The sequence below is a fragment of the Myotis myotis genome, unplaced genomic scaffold, assembly GCF_014108235.1.
Source record: "Myotis myotis isolate mMyoMyo1 unplaced genomic scaffold, mMyoMyo1.p scaffold_m19_p_5, whole genome shotgun sequence".
In the NCBI taxonomy this organism is placed as follows: domain Eukaryota; kingdom Metazoa; phylum Chordata; class Mammalia; order Chiroptera; family Vespertilionidae; genus Myotis; species Myotis myotis.
The window spans coordinates 49,389,890-49,415,498 of record NW_023416357.1 but is presented as its reverse complement, the minus strand read 5'-3'; the positions used below and the strand labels follow the sequence as shown (position 1 = coordinate 49,415,498).

Here is a 25,609-nt window from a genome sequence, read left to right as displayed (position 1 = left end):
GATGGACTCTGGTGAATGCGACCCGCGAGTGAGGGAGAACCTGCAAATGTCCAGGGAGGGGGCCTGCCTTTTGCTGAGTGCACGCGAATTTCTTTTTGTTTTATTTTGTTTTTAAAAGATCCACACGGAACTTGAGATACAGGTTTAAAAAAACAAAAACAAAACTGAAAACCATTTTCCACAATGGAATATCTCGGGGCCTTAATTAAATCCCTAAGAACTGCAAGAAACGAAGTCAGGGTTTATTCCAATAGCACTGGCCAAGTTCATGATATTTGTAAACCGCCATGACAAGTTCCTTTGACATGGTGTCCTGGTAGGCGGGCCAGTATGCCGAGGAGCTCGTAATTCTTTTGGCTAGAAATCTTGGACAGGAATACGGTTCCTAACAGCGGAGTTTACGCGGTGGCGGTGCGCTCCGAGGTCTTTCGAGTTATCCGGGAAGCAGGGGGCTGGGCTGTGAATATCCTAGCGGTGTGGGTACTGACCTTTTCCACAGTCATTGGTGCAGACTTTCAAAGAGCTGGACACTGGGGTCTCTGAAGAGTGGGATTCTGCGCGTTAACCACCGTTTGCGCAAACTGCTCAGTTCAGGCTAATGATACCTGATGCGCCCTCATTGTGGGACAGAGCTTCTCTTGCGTTGGTTGTTTAATGACGGCCAATTAATGAAGCTACTGTCCGCCTTCAGGGCAGGGGGGCCTCCTCTCAGGCCACGCCCTGGGTACCTCCGGAGTCGCCATCGATAGCACCCAGGTGGCAGGCGCTGGGCGGAAGTGAGGGTTCCGGGAGGCCCGGCTGCAGGTGCCTTCCCTGCGGGTAGGGAGGCTGAGGGGCCCCCAGGAAGCCCACCCCCGCCTGAAGCAGGGCGGGGTGTCCCATGTTTCCTGAGAGGACTCTGGGACCTGGAAACCGGGGCTGTGATGTTTCCCATCCCCAAGGTACCGGGAAGCCACCTGAGGCTCCCTCTCCAAGACCCAGTCCCCAGCGTTCCCCCACCCCCAGGCGCAGGCGCCGCCCTCCAGCCCCACATTCGTTCCTCTCCCCCTTGGCCGCCAGCGCCGGAGCCCGCGCCAGCCCGCACAGGTGTCAGCTTGGGCCGCATTATGTAATGGACTTGGCAGCCCCGCTCTTGCCAAACAGAAGTAAGGAGGGTGAGGTCTCTCTCTCCTGTCTTTTCTTTTTTCTTTTCCTTTCTTGTTGACTACACCTGGTGTCAGGTGTACTTGATCCGCAGCAGCAGGTGTTTCCTTTGGCCGGAAAAGGCCGAGTGGAAAGGCGGCCCAGGTCCCAGTGGTCCCCGAGAGGGGCCTTCAGCAGGCCTGGCTCTGGGGTGAGCCCCCAGCGTCCCCTCCCGGAGCCGCTCACCTGAGGTCGCCAGCAGCAGCTCACGTGGCCTGAAGTCCAGGCGCAAGTGGAGTGAGGGGTTGCCTCTCTCTCTCTCTCTCTCTCTCTCTCTCTCTCTCTCTCTCTCTCTCTCTCTCTCTTTTCTGACCAAAGTCCCTGTGGTAGACACTATGGGGTTCCACCCATGACTATTTGTCTTTATTAGCCTACCGGTTCCCTGAGAATGTGGATAAGTGTGAGCTAGGGCGCAAAATTCGGGGATTCTAGGGAAAATACCTTCATCTCTATGGCTTTACCTGAGAGCTGCATCGGGGGCGCCGATCTCTTAAAAATCAACCAAAGGGAGAGCTAGTCAGGGACCCTTTCTAAGGTGCAAAACCATAGGACTTTTGCCCAATTAGAATGAAAACCATTTTACCAATTTTGGCAAGCTGTGGAAGGGTGTTACACATACTGTCAGCCTCCATTTTATTAGGGGAAAAAAAAAAAGAAGGAAAAAAAAAAAGGAATGGTGACATTTCCCTCTCCAAACTTTCAGTTTACCTGTGAGCACCTTCCTGGCATTTGATGCTAAGGGCTGGTTTGAACCCTTGGAGACCAGAGGAAAGGTTTGAGCCTTACTGGACCAAATGCTTAACTCGGGAGTGGGCTGAATGTTAAATGATAAAACAGGGAATAATGTTTAAGTGACGAACTCGAAGGCTAAATCTGAATCCCCGTCCCCAAAAGACGAATGGATTTCATTAAAGGGCATACGAAGGTTAAAAGCAAAGCCTTAAAGAGTTACGACAGTAACTGGGAAGACAGTGGTCAGGGGCTGGGTGTTCAAGTGGTTATTGGCAGGAGGTTTGGGAAGGTATCCAACTCCTTATTTCAGACTGATAAATGCAACTGAACACTCACACTTGTAAAAAGACTTGAGTTGCAACTCCACAAATAAAAACATGTCTTTCCCTGTTGCTGAACTATTTTTTAATGTATTATATCCTGAATGGGAGAATAAAAAACACTTCGTACTAAAACAAAAACAAAAACAAGTCTTTCTCTGGAGGAGCTCCCACTACAGAGGTAAGGCTGCCAGGTAAAGCTGGAAGACCCTTTACTCTGATAATTACATGACCCCAAAGTGCTCCTGGACCTCTGTGTTAAATGTAGCACAGCCCTAGTAATGACTACCTATAAATTAGATATTTTAAAATCTTGTAAATGATAAGCAGGGAGAAGAGTGATATCTGCAGAGGAATTTTTTAAAATTTGAACTAGCTCCAGTAAGTATGTCATGGTTGAAACTGTTTAGTAGTGAATTCTGGCTCTCCTTGGTGCAGAAGCCACTAATTGTTGTCACTGGCACTCTCAACAAAAAGAACCCGGATGCAGTACCTCTTACCCGTACCCCATGAGTTTCTTCCTGATCCCATTTGCTGGATCTCCTCTGCCAGCTGAAGTCCTGTAGTGATCTGGGTAGGTACCAGCCCTCCAGCCCTGACATGCAGCCGTCTGTTCCTGGGTGGAACTTGGAGATACAATTACATTTTTATGCCAAAAGGACAAAATGGTTTTGCCCAGAATCTGGTTGTGCTTTCAAGTTACCAGCCCTGCCTAATCACGTGGTGCTTAAAAGACTAATAACCTAAAAGCAAGCTCCTCAGTGTGGTCACCACTGAATCAGATTAGATTTGAGAGGTTTTCTTGAGTCCCCATGCAGTGGTTCTCAACCTTCCCAATGCCGGGACCCTTTAATACAGTTCCTCATGTTGTGGTGACCCCCAACCATAAAATTATTTTTGTTGCTACTTCATAACTGTAATTTTGCTACTGTTATGAATCGTAATGTAAATATCTGATATGCAGGATGTATTTTCATTGTTCGTCACCCACAGGTTGAGAACCGCTGCAAGGGTCCCAAACCTGGGAAAGGGGCAGGCCAGGCAGTTGTCGTTAGGGCATCAGTGTCCAGTTGTGTCTAAATAAAGCCGTTGGGGGCATTTTGCTACTAAGGAAGATAATATCTCTGAGATTTAGATGATTTAAAAGAAATTTAATTTATAAACTTGGCTGTTTAAAATATAAAGAAGAAAAGTTTTGCAAACTGCCAAGCCCTACTTAAATACAACCGAAAGTTTCTTTAGTCCTCTTCTACCTTTCTTTTACCTTAATTGTTCTGTGCCTTAAAACTGTACCTTGTGCAGCCCTCCCTTCCTCCAGTGAACCCAACTCCAAGGCCACATTAAAAGCAAACACTGGCTAACAATTTCAAAGACAGAGGCAATTCTCTAAAATGGTATTCAATAAGCAAAGAAATTAATTATTAAGCAATTGTTAAATAATAAAAAAATGAATTCTCTCTCCATCATGCCATTGTACGATAGCCTGAACATTGCTCTTATACAAATACCCATTTCTAAGCATGTGGCTGACCCACGGTGGGTGGGTGGTTCTCTCATCCTCAGAAATGGAGCCTCGAACCCCACCCATGCTGTAGAACCGCGCGTGGATGTGAGCACAGTGTGAGCTCCTGGCACAGCCACCACAGTGCAGGCTGGGCTGGGGTTCTGTGTGCTTCCCATGTCCTCTCCTCTCACCGCTCTCCAGAAGAATTTTTAAAACTCCGCTAAAGATTAGTAAAATGTTGTCCTCATTTAATAGATTGCCCACCAGCTCGTTTTTGCTGAAAGAAAGTATTTTTTTCTGTTTTTGCCTAAAATGAACAATTTTAAAGAACAACTTCTTTTGTTACACTTTTCTTCAAAACTATGGTGGGTACAAACTAGCAACATTTTATCATCCTTGTTCTGGAACAAGTTTCGGCAGGTCATCGGGTTCTAAATCATGCCCAGTGTGCTAACTTAATGTTCAGAGATTTTTTATGTGCCACAGGATAGTTCTAAAACTCTATGGCAATGATAATCCCTTAACTAAATAAACAGACGCATTTTTCACTAAACCATCTAGTGGTTTCACTGGAGTGGGAGAAGGATGGTCATCGTGACATCATCACTATTATTTAAATTAAACTGCTATGGGAGATATAATTGTTAATAAAAGCCATCTTCTCCCCACCCCTCCAGGTTCCCGCCCCCCAGCATTTTATGACCTGCCATCACCTTAAATGTAAACAGAATTATGTTGATCCTGGTAGCCTATTGTATAACTATACTGTCAAATCTACAGCTCAGCATGGGAATGCAGAGGAAAATTACCATATTTAAGGGAAAGTTGTTTGAAAATATACATATTTATTAGTTTAGGGTGCTGGTGTTCAAACTTTTTCTCTTTATAAGTGTGTGTGTGTGTGTGTGTGTGTGTGTGTGTGTGTGTGTGTGTGAAAACACAGATAATTCTATAAACTCGAGTGCGCACTTCCAGCGGTACATTAAAAGCTGCCACGTAAGCATTCCATGGGGCTGGCTTAATAGTACATTCAGCAGAGGACCAATGGGCCGTCTAGGTGGGAAAGTATGCTCCTGTTTTTAAAGTCCCATCACTGGATGAATCGGTTTTGTGCCAGTCTGAGACTTCACCTGTACCCTTCATAGATGTTCTTGTCCAAGAAAACCATTTTAACCACGTTTGGTTCCTGACCATTGCTATAATGCCGCCCCCCTTCCTTCTCCGTAAGGACTCTTCGTTTTTAAGCCTATTTGTGTATTTAATAATAATAAACAATCCTTGATGTACAGAAACTCAGGTGAACTGATCCCAGCCCCGCCCTGACCCTCACTAAGAACTGATCTGAAATATTGGGTGTGCTCGGACTTGCTTGTCAGTTTCAAGCTGCAGGAGACAGAAGCGACTTTTTCGGGATTTCGCCTTTTTCTCTAGCCCGGAGCATGAGACTCTCTCTCTCTCTCTCTCTCTCTCTCTCTCTCTCTCTCTCTCTCTCTCTCTCTCTCTCTCTCCTATATTAAGGAAGGAAGGAAGGAAGGAAGGAAGGAAGGAAGGAAGGAAGGAAGGAAGGAAGGAAGGAAGGAAGGAGGAAGGAGGGAAGGGAGGAAGGGAGGAAGGGAGGGAGGGAGGGAGGGAGGAGAGAGAGAAGAAATCAAGAAAGAAAGAAAGAAAGAAAGAAAGAAAGAAAGAAAGAAAGAAAGAAAGAAAGAAAGAAAGAAAGAAAGAAAGAAAGAAAGAAAGAAGAAAGAGAGAGAGAGAGAGAGAAAGAAAGAAAGAAAGAAAGAAAGAAAGAAAGGCTGAGGGGGTGCCCAAATGTGAACACAGCGGGCCGCAGGTGGGCGGCCGCGGGAAGGTGCGCGGGAAACGTGCGGGCTGCCGGCCCGTCGGAGACGCGGGCGAGGATGGCCAGGCGCCCCGGACGGAAATCAAAGTTCTGTGGAGCCTGGAGCCCCTCGACTGCCACCCTGTGCGGCGGAGGAGAGCGGGGCTCCGGCGTGGGGCCCCGGGGCGGCCGGACAGGAGCTCCTGAGGGGGTCCCGCGGCGCTTTTGTGCGGCCCCGCCTCGGCCGGCCGCGATCTGACGCAAGGCTCCCCCGAGAGGCTGGGGGCGTCTCACTGCCGCCGGGTGGGGAGCAATTTATTCCTCGTCGATCCATCCCAGCTCATCTTCGGTTACTCCACCCTCCCCCTCCCAGCCCTCCTCCTCCCCCTCCCCCTCCCCCTCCCCCTCCCCCTTCCCTCCCCCTCATCCCCCTGCCCCTCTACCTAGCCTTCAGTACCTCAGATTCTCCACCTCCCCTTCCTCCTCCAGCCCCCTTCTATTTCTCTCTCCTCCTCTCTTTCCTCCCTCCCACCTCCCTTCCCTCTTCCTCTCCCCTCCCTCTCTCTGAATAAGCAAGCTTTTGCTTCTAAAAGTCACAAGCAATCCGAGAGAGAGAGAGAGAGAGAGAGAGAGAGAGAGAGAGAGAGAGAGAGAGAGAGAGAGAGAGAGAGAGAGAGACGAGCCTGCCGAGAGGAGCGGCAGACAGGAGGGAAATCTGGCACAACGGCTGGGAGACAAAACTTGACGCTGCTGGGCCACCATTGCCAGGGCCTCGCTCGAGGTAAGTCCTCTGGGGACAGTGGAGCTCATTCCTGGCAGGGTCCAGCCCCGCCCAGCCCGCAGGCCCCAGCGGTGAGCACCATCACCTGGGGCTAAAATAATGATGGGGGGCGGAGGAGGGGGTCAGGACGGGGAGCCGGGCGCGGGTGGGGGTGCTGCGCGCCTAGGAGGTGGGACCCCGCGCGCTGGCCCTGGGGTTCTCCGTGCATCCTGCTAGGGTTCCAAGCGACTACAGGGGTTTCCAGCTACCCAATCGCCCCCAGCTCCTCGTCCCGCAGTTCTATTTTATACGCCCTCGTGCAGATGAGACCCTGCTCGATCGTGAAGTGGCCATTTGCGCCCAGCTCAAACCTTGGAAATGGAAAGTTGGGCAAGACGGGGGCTTCCTAGCTCTGCGGTTCCCTAGAACCTAAACTGGGAATCCGCAGGAAATGGACAGTTTTCCTTTAAAGAAATTTACCTTTAACGAAAATGTGTATGTATTCAAAAAGATTATTGGATTACTGTGTCTGATCAGCTGCTGATGACCTACCAATAAGCGTTTTAAACACACGCGCGGCACACACACACACACACACACACACGCACGCACACGCACACGCCAGGGTCTATGTGCAGTGGGGAAGGCCGTCATAAGGAACCAAGAATTCAGAGTCGCGAGGGCTTTTAAATGTGTAAAAGCTTTGTATGTGTCCTCCGTGTGTACAGAGAACAGAGGGAGGGGATGGAGGGAGCGCGCAGTGGGCTCGGCCCTTTCTCTGTGCCTGTGTGTTTCGTGTGTTGTCAGCTGGCTCAGGTTTCTAAGCGCTGAACGCTGCCAGGGGCGGGGGCGGCAGCCACCATCCACCTCGGCACCCTAGTGGTGAAACAGGACTCGTTTGTTGGGTGCAGAGTGGTGACGCCCTGGAAGAGACTGGAGTGTGGTTAGGTGGGCCCCTGCTATCCATCACACCTGCCGCAGATGGCTCCAGTGGTAGAATGGTTTTGTTTGTGGGAATCAAGAAGGGAGGAGGGGGAGGCTAGAGCCTCGCCCCACTATTAGGAAGTAGCATAAAGAACCAGAGACGTCAAAGAAGCCATGTTCCTACATCAAAAGCAATAATGTTGCCAATGTCCACGAGTGAACCTGGGACATGTTAGTGACCTTGGTGCTGACCCCAATGGATGACATAGCAGAATTTTAGGATACTATTTTTTTCAAATGAATTTTTGATGAAACGCCTACTCCTACACCACACACACACACATACACACACACACACACACACACACACACACACACATACACACACACACCTAACTTCAATAAGATGCACACAGGTGTCCTTGGAGCTCTGCTCTCTGAAACCAAACCCCTTTGAGCCCTTGTGCATTTCACTACAATTGAAAAGGGGGCCACTCCAGATGTAGGAACCCTTCCCCCTTTCCCAAGCGATGTATGCAACCAGTCTGCCAGCTACCATACACACAAGTATACCCAGCCCAGATTAGCATCTAGGTGGGATTTATCAGGGTTTCCAATGTATCCATTTCATTTTTACATGGAGTGATGTGCCTTTCTGATCAATATGCCCATCCTTGCAACCCTTCCTTCGTGCTCCTCAACCAGGAGGAAAGGAGGACACACACACTTACACAAACACACACCCTCCCAGGCATGCCCACAGGGAGGGCAGGTGTAACAAAGGAACAGTCTAAGGACAGTTTAGCCTGTCTTCATGCCTCAATTTTCTTGATAAACAAGAGGAATTAAAAGAGAACTATATCAAGGAAGACCTAAATAGATGGAGAAGCCTTGTCTCCACCCTTACTTCACAAATACTTCACAACAACTATGGATTTTCCTCCTGGAATAAGAATCAATTTCACTGGCCCAACTTTTGTTCTAAATCAAAAAACATTCCTGTAATTAAGCTTTAATATGCTTATGCTTTGGGAGTGTTTGGAAATACAGAGAAATTCCATCTATTTGACACTTCAATTCTATTTTTCTATTTATTTAATGTCAAATCAATAATTTTAGAGTCAATAAAATCAAAGAATATCAAGCAACAATGAGAACCCATTCTAGCTAAGATTTTCAAGCCACAAATAAACCCCATGCTTTCCAAGAATGGAAAACATTTCAAGCCCTGCATTTTTCAAGGTGCTTTCAATACCCAAAGACACCTCTGAAGTGGGTTTGGTTGATGGTTGCTTGCTGTGTGCCCAGTGCAATTATTTTTCTGTGAGAACTTCTGTTTTGCAAGGAGAAAGTTGACTTTGATATGCATTAGGGTGCAGGATTCATTGAGCGATATGCCATTAGCATATAGCACTATTTATTCATTACTAGTAATACAGGTTTACTCATACATCATGCAAACTGCTAAGGGCCTGCTCTGGGATGTGAATTCATATGTTACCAGAACACATTTGTAAAGACATGCTGGAAAAAAGAAAAATAAAATACTTGCAAAACTGAGTTGAGAAACAGGCTTCAGGAGCCCTTTAAGGATTTAACTAAAAAAAAAAAGAAAGACTTGATCTAAAACCCGAAGTTAGGGACACTAAGGGATTCCACTTTCATGTAAACAAAACAAAATTAGCAAAACTTTTGCAACTGTAGAGAATGCAGACAAAAATGGGGCCCTTACCAGACCCTCTCCCCCCTTTTTCCTCACTACACTTTAGATTCTTGTTCCAACCAATATCTAAAGCTAAAAAAAATAATTTCCAAGATGAACTGGAACTTTCAATGAAACGTCTGTTTTTTAATTCTAGGTTTATAATGAGTAATATTTTAAATGGGAAAAATCTCAAGATTCAAATTAGTTCAGATACTCCAGTTTTTCTAGGAAAAGAAATGTATTTTAATATTCAAGCAAGTTAGCACCCAATCACATTCAATCACGTTTCTTAGGCCCAGGTGCGCCTCAGAACCTCACATGGGAAATGGAGGCATCTGGGCGACCGGGACGGCTGCGATCCCTGCTTCCCCCGCCCATCGCTGGGACCACCTACATCTCCTTTTCATATGAAATGGCTGTTTGCAAGAAAATATGGATAAAGTAAATCTGTAAGACACGAATGGGCTACTTCCCATCCTCATCCATGGGAGATTTTCTTCGGGCTCCCCATCCCTTGGCACCTTCTTTCCACCTTTCCCAACCGAAGCATTTACAATGACATTTAGCGGGATCTATATGTACCCTTAGGTTTCAAACATTTCACCACCGCCTAAAATTTGCCTCTACTTCCGGTGTAGTTAAGGTCATCATTCTTAAAGAAAAGCTACCAACTCTCAGTCCCTGGCGGCGGTGAGAGCGCGCTCACGGTGCCGGATTCCGGCGAGCTGGAGGGCTCGGCCGGTCCGCGTGCCTGGCCAGCCACTGCGTGTGCGTCTGTGTCCTTAGCGCGCATATTTCCCCTCTGAAGGGAGAATAATAAACTCTCCTTGGTTCCCAATCTGTAAAGATATCATCTTTAGTCGGAACGGCAACAGGGGTGGTAGAGAAGAGGCATGGGTCATGAGCCCGAAAAGGTCAGGGCTCCAACGCCCTCCTGGGTTTCTCTTCGAACCAGGAGGAGGCGGCCAGTCGCGTCTGCGGGTCCCTCTGGTTCCCCAGAAGAAAGATCCGCGGGCTGGAGGGCGTGTGTGCCCTCGCGAGCCTCGGTCCCCTCCTACAGGCCCCCGAGGGTCTCTAGAAGCAGAGGCTGTGCCTGTTCTGCAGCCTCCCAAATCCACGCAGCGGGGCGCCCCCAGCCCAAGGCCGCCTCGACGGCCCCGACGCGGTGCCCGCGCGGCCAGTAGGTGTCGCTGTTCCCCTGCTGGCCGGAGCCGGGAGCCCCGTGCTGGCCCCGGGTGCCTCTGGGTCTTCCTCGCCTGGCGGGCTCACAGACCCACCGGAGCTCCCGGGAGGGCCGCTGCCCCCGGGACTGTCCCTTGCTCACCTGGCCAGGTCCGCAGCAACACTGGCCGGCCTCGGGGAGAGAAAGCAGAGAGGCGTCTGTTGGGGCGTGACACGGAGCCCCGACGGAAGCATTCGGAAGCCACCAGCCCTCTCTCCTTCCTCTGCTCTTCAGGTGCTGTGGTCAGCGACCCGGCCTGGGAGCATCCTAGTGAAATCCCAAGTCGGGGCGTTTCCCCCGGACGCCACACTGACTTTAAATTATAAATAAGAGGTTGAAATCCCAGCTTCGTGGGAGCTAGCCACATAAGAATTAATTTCAATTTCTTGTCGACGAGAGAGAGAGAGAGAGAGAGAGAGAGAGAGAGAGAGAGAGAGGAGAGAAGGGAGTGAGGGGGAACGAAAGAAAGAAAGAAAGAAAGAAAGAAAGAAAGAAAGAAAGAAAGAAAGAAAGAAAGAAAGAAAGAGAGAAAGAAAGAAGAGGAGGGGGAGAGAGAGAAAGAATGGAAGGGAGGGAGGGAGGAGGGAGGGAGGAGGGAGGGGGGAGAGAGAGACAGAGAGAGAAAAGAAAAAAAGAAAGAAAGAAAGAAAGAAAGAAAGAAAGAAAGAAAGAAAGAAAGAAAGAAAGAAAGAAAGCCAGGGCAGGGCCTGGCCACAAGCCTGAGCTGCGTACCATCTTGCACACTATTCTGCAGGCAAAAATGCCGTAAAGGCGACGGTCCCCTCCCCCAGCCCAGAAGGAGTCAGTATTTGGATGCGGTTGTCTTCCCCCAAACAGTGCTTGCCAAGTATGATTCCCCTTCGGAAACCTAGCGGGTCGCAGGTCCCCGGACTTTGCGCGGAGGCTCCTGCGCCCTTCCCTGGCCCCGGCTCCCTGCCCTAGCTCGCGGTGCCGCGGGAGAGATTATTAATCAGAAGCGCTCTTTTTGTGTGTGTCTCCAAAGGAGGAGGTTTGGCTGGTGAATGCCGAGAGGGACATTCACAACGCGTACATCCCATAGGTGGCTGGAGATTGTATTATGATTTTGATTGTTTTGTGCAGGGAAATCACTGCTGCGATTTGAAGATGGGGTGGGGGTGGGGGGCCACATTGGAAACCTTAAATTCAGAACCTCGAGTTACTGAAAGAGTTAGTTTGCAAAATGCAACTAGCTATGCATTCAAACTAACGTTTAGATTTATATTTTCAGTTAAAATGTGGGGACATTTTGCTGTAAATTCTTAATAAGACCCACACTTTTATCTGTAATTTTTTTTTGTAAACACAACCAATTCGTGAAGAAAATGTAACAATCAATTATCAAAGAGGAAGGAAGAAAAATTCTTAAAGTCCAAAACACTTCGGATCGCTTCTTCCTGAGTCTGGGCCTGGCTCTCGCGGTGTCGGAGGGCAAGGCCGGGCGGGTGCCTGGGTCTTCAAGGCGAGCCTTAAATTTTTAACGTGAGGGAGCCAACATCATCCTTAAATGTCATGCCTTTTGCTATGTTTCATGAAATTGGCTCCTTCCCGTTAAACCCTATATCTGCTATACAATTGTCAGTAATTATTTCTGATTGAGACAGCAAATTAATCATTCGTTGGCATGGGTGGGGGGAGAAAACACGTGCCTAATTGGCGGTTGTGAAGTTCAGTGAAGTGGTATTTTTAGCTTGTAAAGCCCAAATTCATATATTTGGATATCTCTCCCCCTCCCATCGTTTCCCTATTTTGTTCTCTCTTTTACACCATCCTCTGGGCTCCTTTCTCCCTCTTTCTTCACATTCCTCAGCCTCTGTCTTCCTTTCCTCTCCCCTTCTCTGTCCCCCCCCCACCCCCCGCCCCCCAGCAGCGCCTCTCTTCTTTCCTCTCCGGTCTCCTCTCCTTCCCCCCTCCTCCTCTCCCCCCCCTTTCTGTGTGTATGTATCTCTCTGCCCCCACCCATTTATTGTCTGATCCTATCAATCAAGTTAATATAAAAGTAGCAAGTGGGAGACCCACCACCCTCTCTCCGGAGCGCCCGGGGCACTTTGGTGAGGCAGCCGCTGCCAGGTGACCGGCGGGAGCGGTGGCCCTCGGTGCGGGGCCGCGTTGCTAGCGGAGGAGTTGGGGTCTGCGCGTGGTTTGCGGGGCTTATTCAAATGCCGCCTGCTACTGCCGTGATTCGCAGGGACTGGCCTCCTAGTGGTAATGCGGGGCGGGGGTGGGGTGGGGGTGGGAGGGGAGGTACCGAGGGGCGGGAGGGGAGGATGGGGGTGAGGGCGGGGTGGGAGGGGGCTCCGCACCGCGCGCTCCGCTGCCGGGCTGGGACAGAGCACCCGGACCCGCGGCGGCGGCGGCAGCGGCGCTACCCACCCTCCCGCACCGCATCCTCTGAAGCAGCGAGCACAGAGCCACCGGCCCCCAGGGTAAGCCACACGCGCGCCGGCGATGACGGTGATGGTTCAGACGCTTCAGGTTACTACCATGCGCCAAAAAGGGAGATTAGAAACAGAAAAAGAGATTACAGAGATCAGATATGTGGTGTACCTCTCTGTGTCCCTTGTCACAGAGCGCGCGCTCACACACACACACACACACACACACACACGCACACGCACACACGCGTCTGCACACACATGCATGCACAGACATCCGTACATGCACACATCGCTTGCTACTACCATCTAAATACGTGCGCCGCCACTCTGTGCCCTGCAAAGTGGCCGGTGTGTTCGTCCCAATCCCTGCATAAAGGCAGGCAGGTATGTGCCCGAATCCAGGCAGGAACAAACCGACACGCACGATTGAATTGCGGCCAAAGTCGAAGAGACATTTAACCTGCCGAATTGTTTCACTCAGGCAGGTGACCCCCAGAAACGGGCAATTCTGCAACCAGTTGTGGGATCTGCAACTATTCATAAGATGTGCTGAAAATGTTCTTTTAGAAAAGATAATCTTGCTATAAATGGCAAGGTAGGAGCAAACCTCAAGGATGAGTATGTCTCCGTTTTTTAATGTTTTACGTGCAGCCATCTGACCACTTCTTATTGGGTGACATACCATATGAGCACTTTGGTGTAAGCTTGGAAAAACTACAGCCAGAGGTAAGGCTGCAAATACCATGAGAATTAAGGATGTTAAAAATGGATGCTGGATAGTCCAGCATGAAAGATGATATGCAGCTGTAGATTTAAAATGGGGAAATACGTGTGAATATTTATACATGAAAGCCATGGGGGAGGGCTGACTCTTGTCCTGAGTGTCTGTGCAGGTAAGTCATTCATAAGAAAACCAATTACCTGTGCATGTACTTGGATTTGTTTAATTGAATAAGATGCATGAGTGTGTATTTGCTGTTCTTTGTGGATTCAGTATTTTAAAAAATAATAGGTTGGGGGGAATTTTAAAAGTGGATTTGCACATATATATTTTTCAAAAGCCATTGTGCTGAACTGACATATCACCAGGAAGGAAATCCTACTCTATAAACAAGATTACCATTGCTTGAAATCTAACTGAAGGCCTGTATATTTTAGGGCAGATCAATTGGCTTAAGATAGCCAACTGTTTTATTTGTTTTCATTTCACAGTCAGGAATTAAGGACACTTTGCAATCAAGGTAATGTGCCTTGTTCCCAGACATACTAAGATAAAATGAAACTCAGTAAATTTTGAATGCAGCAGATAAGGTACAACATACAACATGGTTGAAAATGTCTTCCTTGCAAAAGGCTGTCCATTGCCATGTCTACACATTTTAAAGTAGATTTTTTTGTTCTGCAATAAGAAATGCTAGAAAGCAATAGGGCAGTAGTGAAGGCAGCACTTTTCAGTAAATCAGCACAAAAATTCTTTAGAAATCTTGGGAGCCACTTCCCTTTATACATACATTATTTCAAATGCACTGGCCCAAACTGTGTTATGGTTAATATGAAGTTAATTAGACAATCAAACTTTGAGCCCTGAGCAATGGACATTACATTACAGTCCATCAAGGAGGTAGGTCAGGAAAGGAAAAAAAAAAAAGTGTCTTTTCTTTTGTGACCAAACCAGGAGGTTGTACAGCTGGCATTACATACATGACAGATGTGCATATTTGGAGCCTTAAATAAACAGAAGCAGGGAGGCAACTGTGCATATTTATCTAGCAAGAGACAGCAGCATACACTCGCCAAAAAATAGACGGAAAGGAACAAGAGAAATAGATAGACATAATAAGATAGCAAAACAGGAGGGGGTAGAATGAGTAAAACGATACAATCTGAACTCCCCCCCCCCATTAAAAAATGCAAATATATCTTTACATATGCATCAGTATTAAAAATAATACACGCTGGAACCAACAGGAGCAGGAGGAGGAGGTGGGGGAATAGAGGTGGAGGAGGAGGGAAGGAGGAGGAGGAGGAGGAGGAGGAGGAGGAGGAGGAGGAGGAGGAGGAGGAGGAGGAGGAGGAAAGAATGGAGGCGCCGCGGAGCCCTGATTATGCATGGGCTGGAGCTGCCTCCTCTAACCTGTTCTTCTCCGAGCCGGGCAGCCGGCGGTCCTCAGCCGCCCACAGAACAGGAACCGAAACAACCGTTCCCGAAGGCTACAGCATTTATTTTTCTCTTTTGGGGGTTTTGGCGGTTGTTTCATGGGCTCGCCAACTGGTCCCTTTAATTAAAAGCTTCAATAAAAGGCGATCGCGCCAGGAATGCACCGGCTCCTCTTCGCGCAGGATTTGCATATTTTTTTAATGCCCTAATTTCCTTGATGTATGTAAATGTAGCCGGACGTAGAGGGAGACGGGGAGCTGACGTCAATGGACGTGACCTCGCAGCTAAACCTTGAACGTGAAGCCGGGATGGGGGAAAACACGGAGCGGCAGCCGATGGAACCCGCTCGTGCGGGCGTTGGCAGCGGCGCTAGCCGAGCCCAGGCCCGAGGGGACCGAGGGGGTCCGTGCCAACCCCGGGGGAGGACAGGCCTCCGCCTTCTTCCTCCACCTCCGGCCTCCAGCCCCGCCAGCCCTGCGGCCGCACACGCGGGCTCTTGTCCTGCACCTCCAGCCCCGCCAAATACGTGTCCTTTTGCTTCCCTCCGAAAAACAACATGCCCCAAACCACAAACCAAATCGAACCCCAACATGTTTTAGACCAGTGCTCGGGTAGCTTATCAGAAAGAAGACTGAGGATGGAACATGATTTTTTTTTTATTTTTTTGCTTTTTTCCACAAGAAGAGGAGGGAGAAACCTCAGACAACAGCAAATCATTCCTAAAACACGATAAGCTACACGTGTGTCCAGTAGGGAGAGGTAAATGGCCCCGGCGACCGGTGGGGGGCTGCTCGTTTCGGTACCTGTTTACCTGTTCAATCAGGAAGCGCGTTGGCTTCATTAACAGCCACGCGGTTGGCGTGCGTTTTAATGAGGTGGGGATGTCGTGTGTGCGTGTGTCTGTCTGTGAGTGTGTCTGTGGTGTGTGTGTGTGTGTGTGTGTGTGTGAGTGAGTGTGGGCGCGCGTGTGCGTGTGTGGCGCTGCGAGCAGATGGGAGCGATCGGTGCCTCTGCACGGCCGCCTCGGGGACTTATCTGCAGGACACGCAGGCCGGACAGAGCTCCGTGGCTGGCGATCGGTCCCCCCGTTTGACAGGGGCGGTGGCGGTCAGAGGAGGCTCTCTGGAGCCGCTAGGCCCTCCCGAGGACAGTGTCTGGGGCGGGGTCTGGAGGTGCGAGCCCTTCCGTGGCCGCAGCCCCGGGCGCCGCCCGCCGGGTTTAGCCGGTGCGTGTTCCGCCGGGCGCTCTGCAGCCTCGGCGAGGAGGTAGCGGCTCGGGTTCCGCAGCGGGGAGGCCTTCAGACCCCCACCCCCACCCCGGCTCCGCCTCGGCCCCGCTCGCCGGCCTGTGCGGGTCCGCGCGAGGCGGGGGCTGCGGCCAGTCTCCGCGCTCATCTGCTTCCGCCGCTGCTCCCACCCTCTCCCGGGCCGCGAACACGGCTCCTCGGCCTCCTCGGGGCCGGGGCCGGGCCGAGCCGGGGATGGAGGGCAAGGCCACGGCTGGCAGGGAAGGGGCGCCGGAGGCCGCGGTCTCGGTTCCTCCCAGTCCTGCCCTCGGCCGCCAAGGCTGCCGCGTCTTGGTTCCACCTCGCAGCCAGAGCTTTGTTTTCCTGCCACGCTCGTGGCCACTGAGCCCCACGCCGGCGAGGGGAGCGCGTGCGGGTGCGCGGGGTGGGAGGCGGGCGGCGGGCGGCGGGCGGGGGCCCTCCCGCCAAGGACACGCCTGGCTCTGTGTCCTCCGGCTGCACTTGGCGGGAAAGCTGGGGGCCGCCAGACTCCTATTACTGCAGCCCAGCCCCCCCCCCGCCCCCGCCGTAGGCATCATTTACATACGGGCCAGTTGCCTGAATTTTTGCAGCCCCCCTTCCGCCGGCGGCCGCACGCGCGCAGGTTCGGAGCTGGAGCCCGCGCGCGCACACCCCGGTGCCCCGGCCGCGGCTGGCCCGGCGCTCAGACAGGCCCCGGGGTGCGAGCCGCCCGCGGCAAGAGGGATTCCTGCACCCTCCTTCTCGCGCTAACGCCCCGCACAGTCCTCCCGACCGTGTTCCAGGAAGCCCACCTTCCCCGCAAGATCCTCACCCTTCTCCCCCTGCACACCCCACTCACACCCTCCCGCAGCTCTCTGCCTCTGTCCCTGCAACACACACACACACACACACACACACACACACACACACACACACACACGCTCTTTCTAACCTCTCAAATAGATAATCCCCCATGGCGCGCCCCCCGGTACCTTTTGAATAGCTCCGGAGTTTAAAGAGTAAAAAATCCTTATAATGTATTGCTTGCCATTAGCAAAACACATTTAATGACCACAACAAAAAGAAGGGGAGGCGTGAGTAAGGGGACTTGAACCAAAAGACCTTTCTTAAAAAAAAAAGTCTTCAAGTCAAAAGGTCATTCTCCAAGTTTGTAAATAAAATACCAAAAGGAGACCTTTAAAAAGAAATAGAGGAAAGAAGGAAGGAAGGAAGGTAGAAAAGATCCACAAGTTTCACAAAATGGTGCATTGGAAAAACAAGACAGGGCTATTGAGAGAGAGAGAGGGAGAGAAAGAGAGAGAAAGGGAGAGAGAGAGAGAGAGAGAGAGAGAGAGAGAGAGAGAGAGAGAGAGAGAGAGAGAGAGAGAGACTAAAGGAATCAAGAGAGAAAAACTGGAGGAAAAAAGAAAAAGAGGGAGAAGAAAATAAAAGGTAGAAAAGGCGAAAGAAGTTTCCAAAGAAATGAGTGCTTTGCGTTCTACAATAGGAAAATGTAGCCATTGCCCTCCTTCAGACGAGACAGTTCTAATTTGTTCCGTCTGTCAGGAGGGGACTGTGAGAGGTTTGGGTGCAAATTCATTATCTCTGGCAACGCAGGACGTAGTGTGGGGACTGAAAAAGACCGTGGCAATGGATGAACAATAGGGCTTCAGTTCATCAGTAACAAAAGCAGTGGGGAAATCGGTTGAGTTTCAGAGCACGTCCTCCTCGGCAGAGGGGGCTGGACTAGACCTTGGACGGCCCCCCCAAAAACTTGCCGAGCCTCGCACACACCACTTCACTCTCCACTCCGAGGCTCAGGGAGCAAGTGCCTGGCTCTGGGGGGGAGGGGGGCGGGGGGGGGAGAGAGTTGGCTTTTTTTCTTCCTTCGTCTTTTTCGCCCTTCTCTCCACCCCCCCCCCCACCCCCCCAGAAGGGAAGGTCCGTTTAAACTATTTTAGACCCAATCAAGCAAGAATCACCATGTGGAATTGAGCGGCAGTTTTAAACGTGCTAAGGAGAGGGGTGACCTGAATTTTTTTTCTTTTTTTTTTCTTTTGAGATGCGGAAAAGAGCCTGTTTGTGTACTGCGGCCGCTCTGTGACTGGATCTTGTCTTCTGGCCCGCGCTTCGGTTCCTGCCCAGCGGGACTGGGGGGCAGCAGTGCCCAGCGCGGGGAGAGCAAGTGAGTATCCCGGCGGCCCGCAGGCGGCCGCTCAGCCGGCGCGGGGGCCCGTCGCTGCCCGCCGCGGCCCCGCGCCCGGTCTCCTCTCCGCGAGCCGGTGCCTGCACAATCCTGCTCCGGGTCGCGCCCTGGTTTGCTTCAGCTAATGATTGTGTGTCTCAGATACTAAACCTGTTGATTTCATGAGTTGTCTAAGTCAGGACTGTTAATTATCCAGCAGCCTGACCGCCTTTTGCAGAGAGAAACCAGGAGCGTTTCGTGCTGGAAAAGGGAATTTTGTATGTAATTTTGTGTTGGTGGAGGTGGGACTTTTCCCTCTTAACCCTAGAGCCACATACGGTTATATTTTGCGTTCCTGGATTCAGCAGGATTCGCACTCGGAATAATTATTTTAACCCCCTCAAAGTTGCAATTACCTGGCAACGAGGAGAGGGTTTGATTGGATTTTGGTGGAAACTTATACACAGTAGCTAACTAGTCCTGGTGTGTTTCTACTTCCTTCTTTGCGTTTTGGATTCTGGGAGGCAAGAAGCCGCTTTACAGGGTCATCCCAAGTTAAGATGCATCAAGATGCAACCATCACGGTGTGACTGGGGCTTGGAATGCCAGCGGAACCTGGGTTTTGCGGTTTGCGTGGAATCCAGACTCCGCGGAGAGAGGCAAGACCTTCCTTCCGGGGCCTGGATTTATCTGAAGGAACCCGGGGCAGTGGGAACCCAGGCGATGCATTTGCTTTGGAGACGGTGGCGTTTTCTCTTGCAAAGGTGTCCGCAGTGCTGGCATGGACGACTGTCTCGAGGGGTCAGGGCAGCAGTGAGATGGATCCGAAGTTAGACCGGAGGCCTGTCAAGTCACGGCCACTGCGGGGGGCTCTGTGGGACCAGTGGCGGGCTTGGGCCCACAACAGTGGGGTCGGCTCTGGTTTCCTCCCTCTCCTCATGCCCACCTCTGCCCGCCACCCTCCTTCTGCACCTGGGTGCCAGTCATCAGGGCGCTGTCTCGGGAAAGAAGCCCCCATAGTCAGGATTATTGAACCAGTGCAGTACTTTCATTTTGCAAAACCAATAGCCCCACCCCGCCACTCCAAAATAACAATAAGCATTTAAAAATCATAAGAGAAAAGCAAGCTATTTCCAGGAGTGTAAGACTTCTTGAATATATTGAGACATGGGGGATGGGGGAAGGGAATAAGGAAATCCACCACTTTACAGCAATCAGGTTTTACATTATTCATTGATTTAGTGGAGGAAATAGCCAATCAGGAGCCATAGATATGAATGCACATCTCACCGTGCTGTTGCCTTACAGTAAACTATTTGCATCTTTCTAATGGATTGGATATTTATCCAGGGATTCCCATTGTTTGAAAGGTTTGGAAATTTAGTTCCTTAAACATTTAGAAAATACGACTTTGTTCCAGTCTTAATATTCTTGCATGGAAGAACTCTCCCTCCTCTTTTGTATGGCAGATTACAGTGTTCAAATCCCTAGTATTTTTTGAGAGTCCCTCTTCCCTCCAAGCTAAAAATAAAATAAAAGAAGAAAGAAAAAATTAATTTTCAAACACCTCCAGATTCTGCATATTTTGCATTCCCATTATCATGCATGTCTCCATTTAAATGCAAATTAGCATATTTAACTCTGTAGGTGCTGAAGCCCAGCATACATTGTATTGGGGTTTTCTGGAATCTCTTGTCATTTTAAGGAATCATTGTAATTGCAGTACTTTAAATGAAGCCAAATTTAGACATGCTTATGTATATATTAAAACTATGATAATTTGTTTTCTTGACTGTTTTTCAGATGACTCTACAAAGAAGTATAAAATGAATAGACATCCCACCAACCAAAGGTAATTTTAAAATTTACATTTGACAAAATTAAAGTGATGTATAAAATATTATTTACTGGGTAGCAAGCCTGCAGTGTATTGCATATCTCCCAGTTCATGCAATAGATACAATTCCAGAAAAATTCAAGTTTCCATATATGCAATTGTCTCCACCCCCCCCCCAGCCTTTGTATATTACATATCAAAGATAATGTAAATATAACCTGTAACTTCCTATAAAAAAGGAATTTGGGACACAGAAGAAATAATAGGATACTTTTATTAGAAAGCAAGCCAGTCAAGTACCTTGCCTGAACTATACAAATCACTGTAAATTAAATGGCTTTTATGCAGAAAATGGTAGTCTTGACTATATTAGTAGACTGTGTTTTATATGCATGAGAATCATACAAACTCAATATTAAAAAGGATTTTGGTGATAGGCCAATTCTTCATATATTCTGCAGTAATCTGAATAGGATTCATAGAGGTGTTCTAAATATTAGTTCCAAACCTGATGAATTTTCATTTACGGAATAGCATAGTTCTGATCCAAATATGTGGAAAATCATAAATTTTCGCTTTTAACTTAAGCAGAGATTGTTTATTCCAAAGAAAACCAGGATGTTTCCATTCATGTTTCAGCCATCTGGAGACCTGTAAAACGATTAGAAAGCAAGCATGACAATCACGTCCTAATCTACTGGCCATTAATGGGAATTTATTAGAGAAGGAGCATGCAAGCCATTTGAATTCAGTATATTCTTCAATATGCAGATTTCAAAATGGGTATTCTGTAGCTCAGCTAAATAGCTTTTGGAAAAGCAAACATATCTGGAATAAGAACATGTAAGTGTTAATAACTGCTCCTAACAATGTATGGTAGACATTGCTAGGAATCTTTAGAGCACAGTTGTTTCAACTTGTCTCATATACATTTCAATATGTCCTTGAAATGTGTATGATAAACTATGATACGAACCTTGGCAATTATCAAAATGATAAGGTACTCAGTGTTAAATCTTGCTATATATCTTTTATGTTTTCATACTTTGAAAGATGATGGTTGAGGTAAAATATTTAATTGGCTGTTTGGTTAATGAACAGACTGGCCATAATCATTATGTTGACTATTTTCACTTTTCGGGCTCTCATAATGAATCTATGTTACATGTATGAGTCATGGAGGCCAGTCCTAGAGTCGTTTGATATTACTATGTGGTATTGCCTTAAAAGATGCTATTTTAAGACAGTATCTTTTGTAGCTTCTAATTGTAGAAGCATCTCAAATGTTTAGTGTCTTGGTTTTCATGATAGTTAATTGGGTTCTAAAATGCATTTAATTGTTAAATGTGGAAATATAGCAACATTAATTTGCAAATTCACACAAATATGGGGGTGATATACACAGACATACATGCATTTATGCATCAGATCTCTTTATTTTCACCAACATCCTTCCAAGACATATATAGAGCAAAAAGATATTCTAAAAATAACTGGCATTTCCTGGGGTTTTTACTTAAGGAATTGAATTCATCTAATTGTATGCTTGTTCTATGTAGTACATGCCAATTCACTAATGATTCTGTTTCTAGGTCTTGGAAAGCAAGGCCAAAATAATTTCAATCTTCCAAGGCAGCAAAGCTCATTAGGATTTTACATAATGTCAGAAGTGACATGAACACATACCTCAGTGATATGTTCAATTTTTATCCAGTAGTTTATGTTGTGACCTCTTAGTTCAAGAAGAAACAGTAACTCTATAGGAGTATATTTCTCTGAATTAGTTTGTAGTTTGATATATATATATATATATATATATATATATATATATAATCTCACAATGCAGCCATTTCTTATTGTACTTCCTGGACCAGAATTTGATAAGAAAAATAGATAAGTGATTTTCACAGTGTAGTATTTTTTTCAATAATCAGGACAAGAATGCTCACCAAAAAGTAAATTAATACAAAAATTAGGGAAAAATTGGCATTTGTGTGACTAAATCATATCTTTAATTGGTAGAATGTTGTTGTTTGTACTCTTGATTGGGGGCTTTTCTTAGCAATTCTGATTTTCTTTACTTGTCAGTCATTTCTATAGAATTTACATATGTATGCTGTATGTAATTTGGTAAGCATATTCCACTCATGTCTTAAATGAATAAATTCCTGAATCAATGAAAAAGTGTATTTCAATTCTGAAAGTATTTTAGTGATTGGGGAAAATAGTTAACCTATAGAAATGAGAGTATTGCGATAAACTAGTGATGTGTGAAATGAATATGGAGATTTATGACATACAATTGTAGCATATATTTTAAAGAATAGTAATACCACCAAACATAACTCGTCATTTTGAGAAACAGTCCATCAAACTTACCCATTGTGAATATACATCTTATATGGACTGCACCTTAGATATTCTGTTGAGGGGCATCTGTTGGAACTGTACATATTATAGATGCATTAGACATAGATTACTCATTATGAAGGAGAGAAAAGAAGAGAGCTCTCATAAGTGGTCATATTTACACTTTGAAAAGTCCTAAGAAAAGGTATGAGGCTAATTAATTAATAAAATATTCCCCCTCGAGATACAAAAAAGGTGGGGGTGGGGAAGAGGAAAGGGTTCTGCTCTTAACAGGCAGGTATCTGATGTCTTCTTCACTGAAGTGCCATTTCTTTTTTCATAATTTCATAAGGGAGCCTAGTATATTTTGACCTTCTGTATAAAAGTTGATGTTTGAAACTATAGACAAAGGCTCAACATTTATTGCAGTAGAGTTGTGTACTACATGAGAAACTATTGCTGCAGTGTTTACCTGTTCTTCATTCTAAGGCACACACCCTATAGAGAGTTATTTTATAAAAATTGGGATGAAGTTGGCTTGCTTAGAGCATTCATTTTGAACGTACAGAACAAACACTACCCTATCACCATGGTACATAAATACAAAACATGCCTGACCTGTGAGAGCCATTAAAAACACACCGCCAGAGCAAACTGTCAATGCAATCACACATAGACTCACTGCCTAACACAGAGCTGATTCCCAGCCCCAGAAAGCAAGGCCCTGCTTTAAGCAATAGCAAAGTGCCTTCCATCTGTCTGCCCATGCAATCTGCCATAAGAGAAATTCAGGCAAAGACGTTCCCCAGATCTGAAATGCTTTTATCTGTCCTCAGAGAGAGATTTCTTCCAGTCTTTGGATATTAGAGCGATCTACACTAGCACGGAGGAGGTAAAAGGCCGCGGGTTGCTTTTCCAGGAGCAGGCGGTAGTGCTAACGGAAGAGATGTTGCTTGAGAAAATAGGGCTTGTTGCAATGCTGCCGCTGCTGCTGCTGCCTCTGCCGCTGCTCGGGCAGCAGGCCTGGGGCAGTCGGCTGATCACTGATGCATATCAATAACCATGTACTTGAGATTTCTCATGACATCATCATTACCTTGGTCTCCAGCGGTCTCGAACCTTTGACCTTGCCGGGCTGGTCCACATTTTGGCAGTGAAAGCCCTTCCAATGATGGCCCTTTTCTCCTTCTTTCAGACCGGGGGCAGCAGCACGCCAGCAAGACGGCATCTTCTCTTTCCCAGCCTAGAAGCCCTGAGAAATCGAGGATCTTCCCCCTAAAACACACACACACAAGATATTGCAATCAAGCTGCCACCGCTTGGTAAAAAGCTCATGGTGCTTACCCCAAAAGGATCAGGAGCAGACCTTTGAATCAGCTGTCACTTCTATAGAATGGGATGTGTTTTTTTATTTTTTATTATTTTTTTTTCTCCTTCCTCCTTAACCTGCGCTGGAAATTGCTGTTGGCTTCCTACGTCTCTGTAGAGGGAGGCTAAGGAGTCTTGCGTGAGAATGAAGCAATTTACAATGCAAATAGAGGCCTCCGAAGGGACGGATGCTGCTGCTCACTCGTAACCGCTTGCTGCACCTTAATAGCTGGTTTTATTTTCTGATATTAATAGATGAATTGTTGGCTGACGCTGCCGGAGATTACTTGCTGAAAGGGGGAAAAAAGTTCGGAATAAACTTTCAAAGCAACAGATCTCGTTTGGATGTTTTAGCCGCGCACACACAAACAGAAACCAGGTCATATTTACATGCAAGGAGGAATCTGAACGCGGCGAGTGTCCTGGAGGACTACTGCTCTTCGGTGCTGCCAGAAAGACCGGGATGTGGAGCCTGGCCAGCGGAAGACAGAGGCGTGTGAGGGAAGCGAGTTGTTATCTTTGGTTATCTAGCTGTATGAGTGTATTGGTCTTCATAAAGCTAGATAACCGAAAGTAAAAACTCCTTCAAGATCGCCGGGGAGCGTGTGAGAATGAAAGACTACAACCAAGAGACAGTAAAAACCAGAAAGGTCAGGAATATTTATTGAATCTAACTTTGTTTTTGTTTTTGTTTTCCTTATGAGTAAAGGTGGGATTAGAGGAAATTAAGGGGCACACATATGCCAAAATATGAAGGTGCCAGGTACTTTGAGAGGGGTTGTTAATAAGGAGAATTGTATAGTGCTAATGAGGTAAGAGGCATGTACAGTTTGTCCTACTTCAAGGCAAAAGTTTAAATATGAGTTATTTTTCCTTTCTTAGAAAGCTGCTGTAGAGGTGACTGGTACCCAGTTAAAAAAACGATTTCATATTATGTAGACTGAGGCTGTTCTCTTCTGAGGCCCCCTCCTCTGAAAAAATTTAAGATTATGCTTGGAAACTACATGTATTTGGGGTTTATATCTGATCATATGAAATTGGACTTTCAGCAAAGTTTATACTGGAAGGTTAATGATTTATGTCTACTGAGGATATAGAGCTAGTAGGGAAAATGCAAAAAAAAAAAAAAAAAAAAGCAAAGGCTGATTTTTATTCTTCTATTCAAAATACAAGGACAGATGCTTCTCTGTTCCAAGAGGGTTTCCTTGAGGAAGCTACTGAAGCAGAAAGACATGATGGAGACGAGATCGCCTCCCCTCTTGTCAAAGTGTTAAAAAAATGTTCTGTCTTACTCTGCGCCTAGCATTGGAAATGAAAGTGACATTTACGCCACAACCCACGTGTGCGCCTCCTCTCTTTTTGTTTAAGGATGATCAGGTCTATCCAGGAAACAGCTCTGGCATCCCAAACTGAAATAATTAGGACGTATATAGACCTGACAAAAATGGAAAGGGGGTGGGGAATCTGAGGGTCTGTCTTGCCTAATTGATTCGGCTAAACGGAACGCAGGAGATGTGAACGGCAGGACGCTCGGATTCCCACGCTCGGGGGGCAAGTGGTAAAGCGGGCCCAGCAGCCTATGACAGACAGCCCTGTTGGGGGGGAGGGGTATAAAAAAAAAACATCAAGTGCACACCATACTCATCTCCATCGCTTAAAAAAGTAGAGGCATTTCCCACCCACAGCCATCTGCAGCCTCCCAAATGGCAGCACCAACTGGTCTGTTGCTGCTGCATACTGTCTGTTTCTGTTAATTTTATAACCACTGTTTAAACTGGCCACAATTAAGTTTGGGTCCCTTCTTTGGTTGAGGTTTCCAATATTTAAGGAAAGCTTGTAGAAAGCAGTCCCAAGAAAGCTCCATTGCTGCCTGCCCTTCATGTCAAATTCTCAGTTCATACT

General features: G+C 47.5%; 1 protein-coding gene across 1 annotated transcript; it reads left to right on the top strand.

Annotated features, from left to right (window-relative positions):
- Window positions 1-6,229: 6,229 nt before the first annotated feature.
- LOC118656023 lies at window positions 6,230-24,842 on the top strand (the record flags this gene model as incomplete). The annotated part of the gene is made up of 4 exons (XM_036308690.1): window positions 6,230-6,338; window positions 18,031-18,153; window positions 19,957-20,005; window positions 23,535-24,842. Coding segments are annotated over 4 exons (333 nt in total), but the record flags the coding sequence as incomplete, so codon positions are not given.
- Window positions 24,843-25,609: the final 767 nt, after the last annotated feature.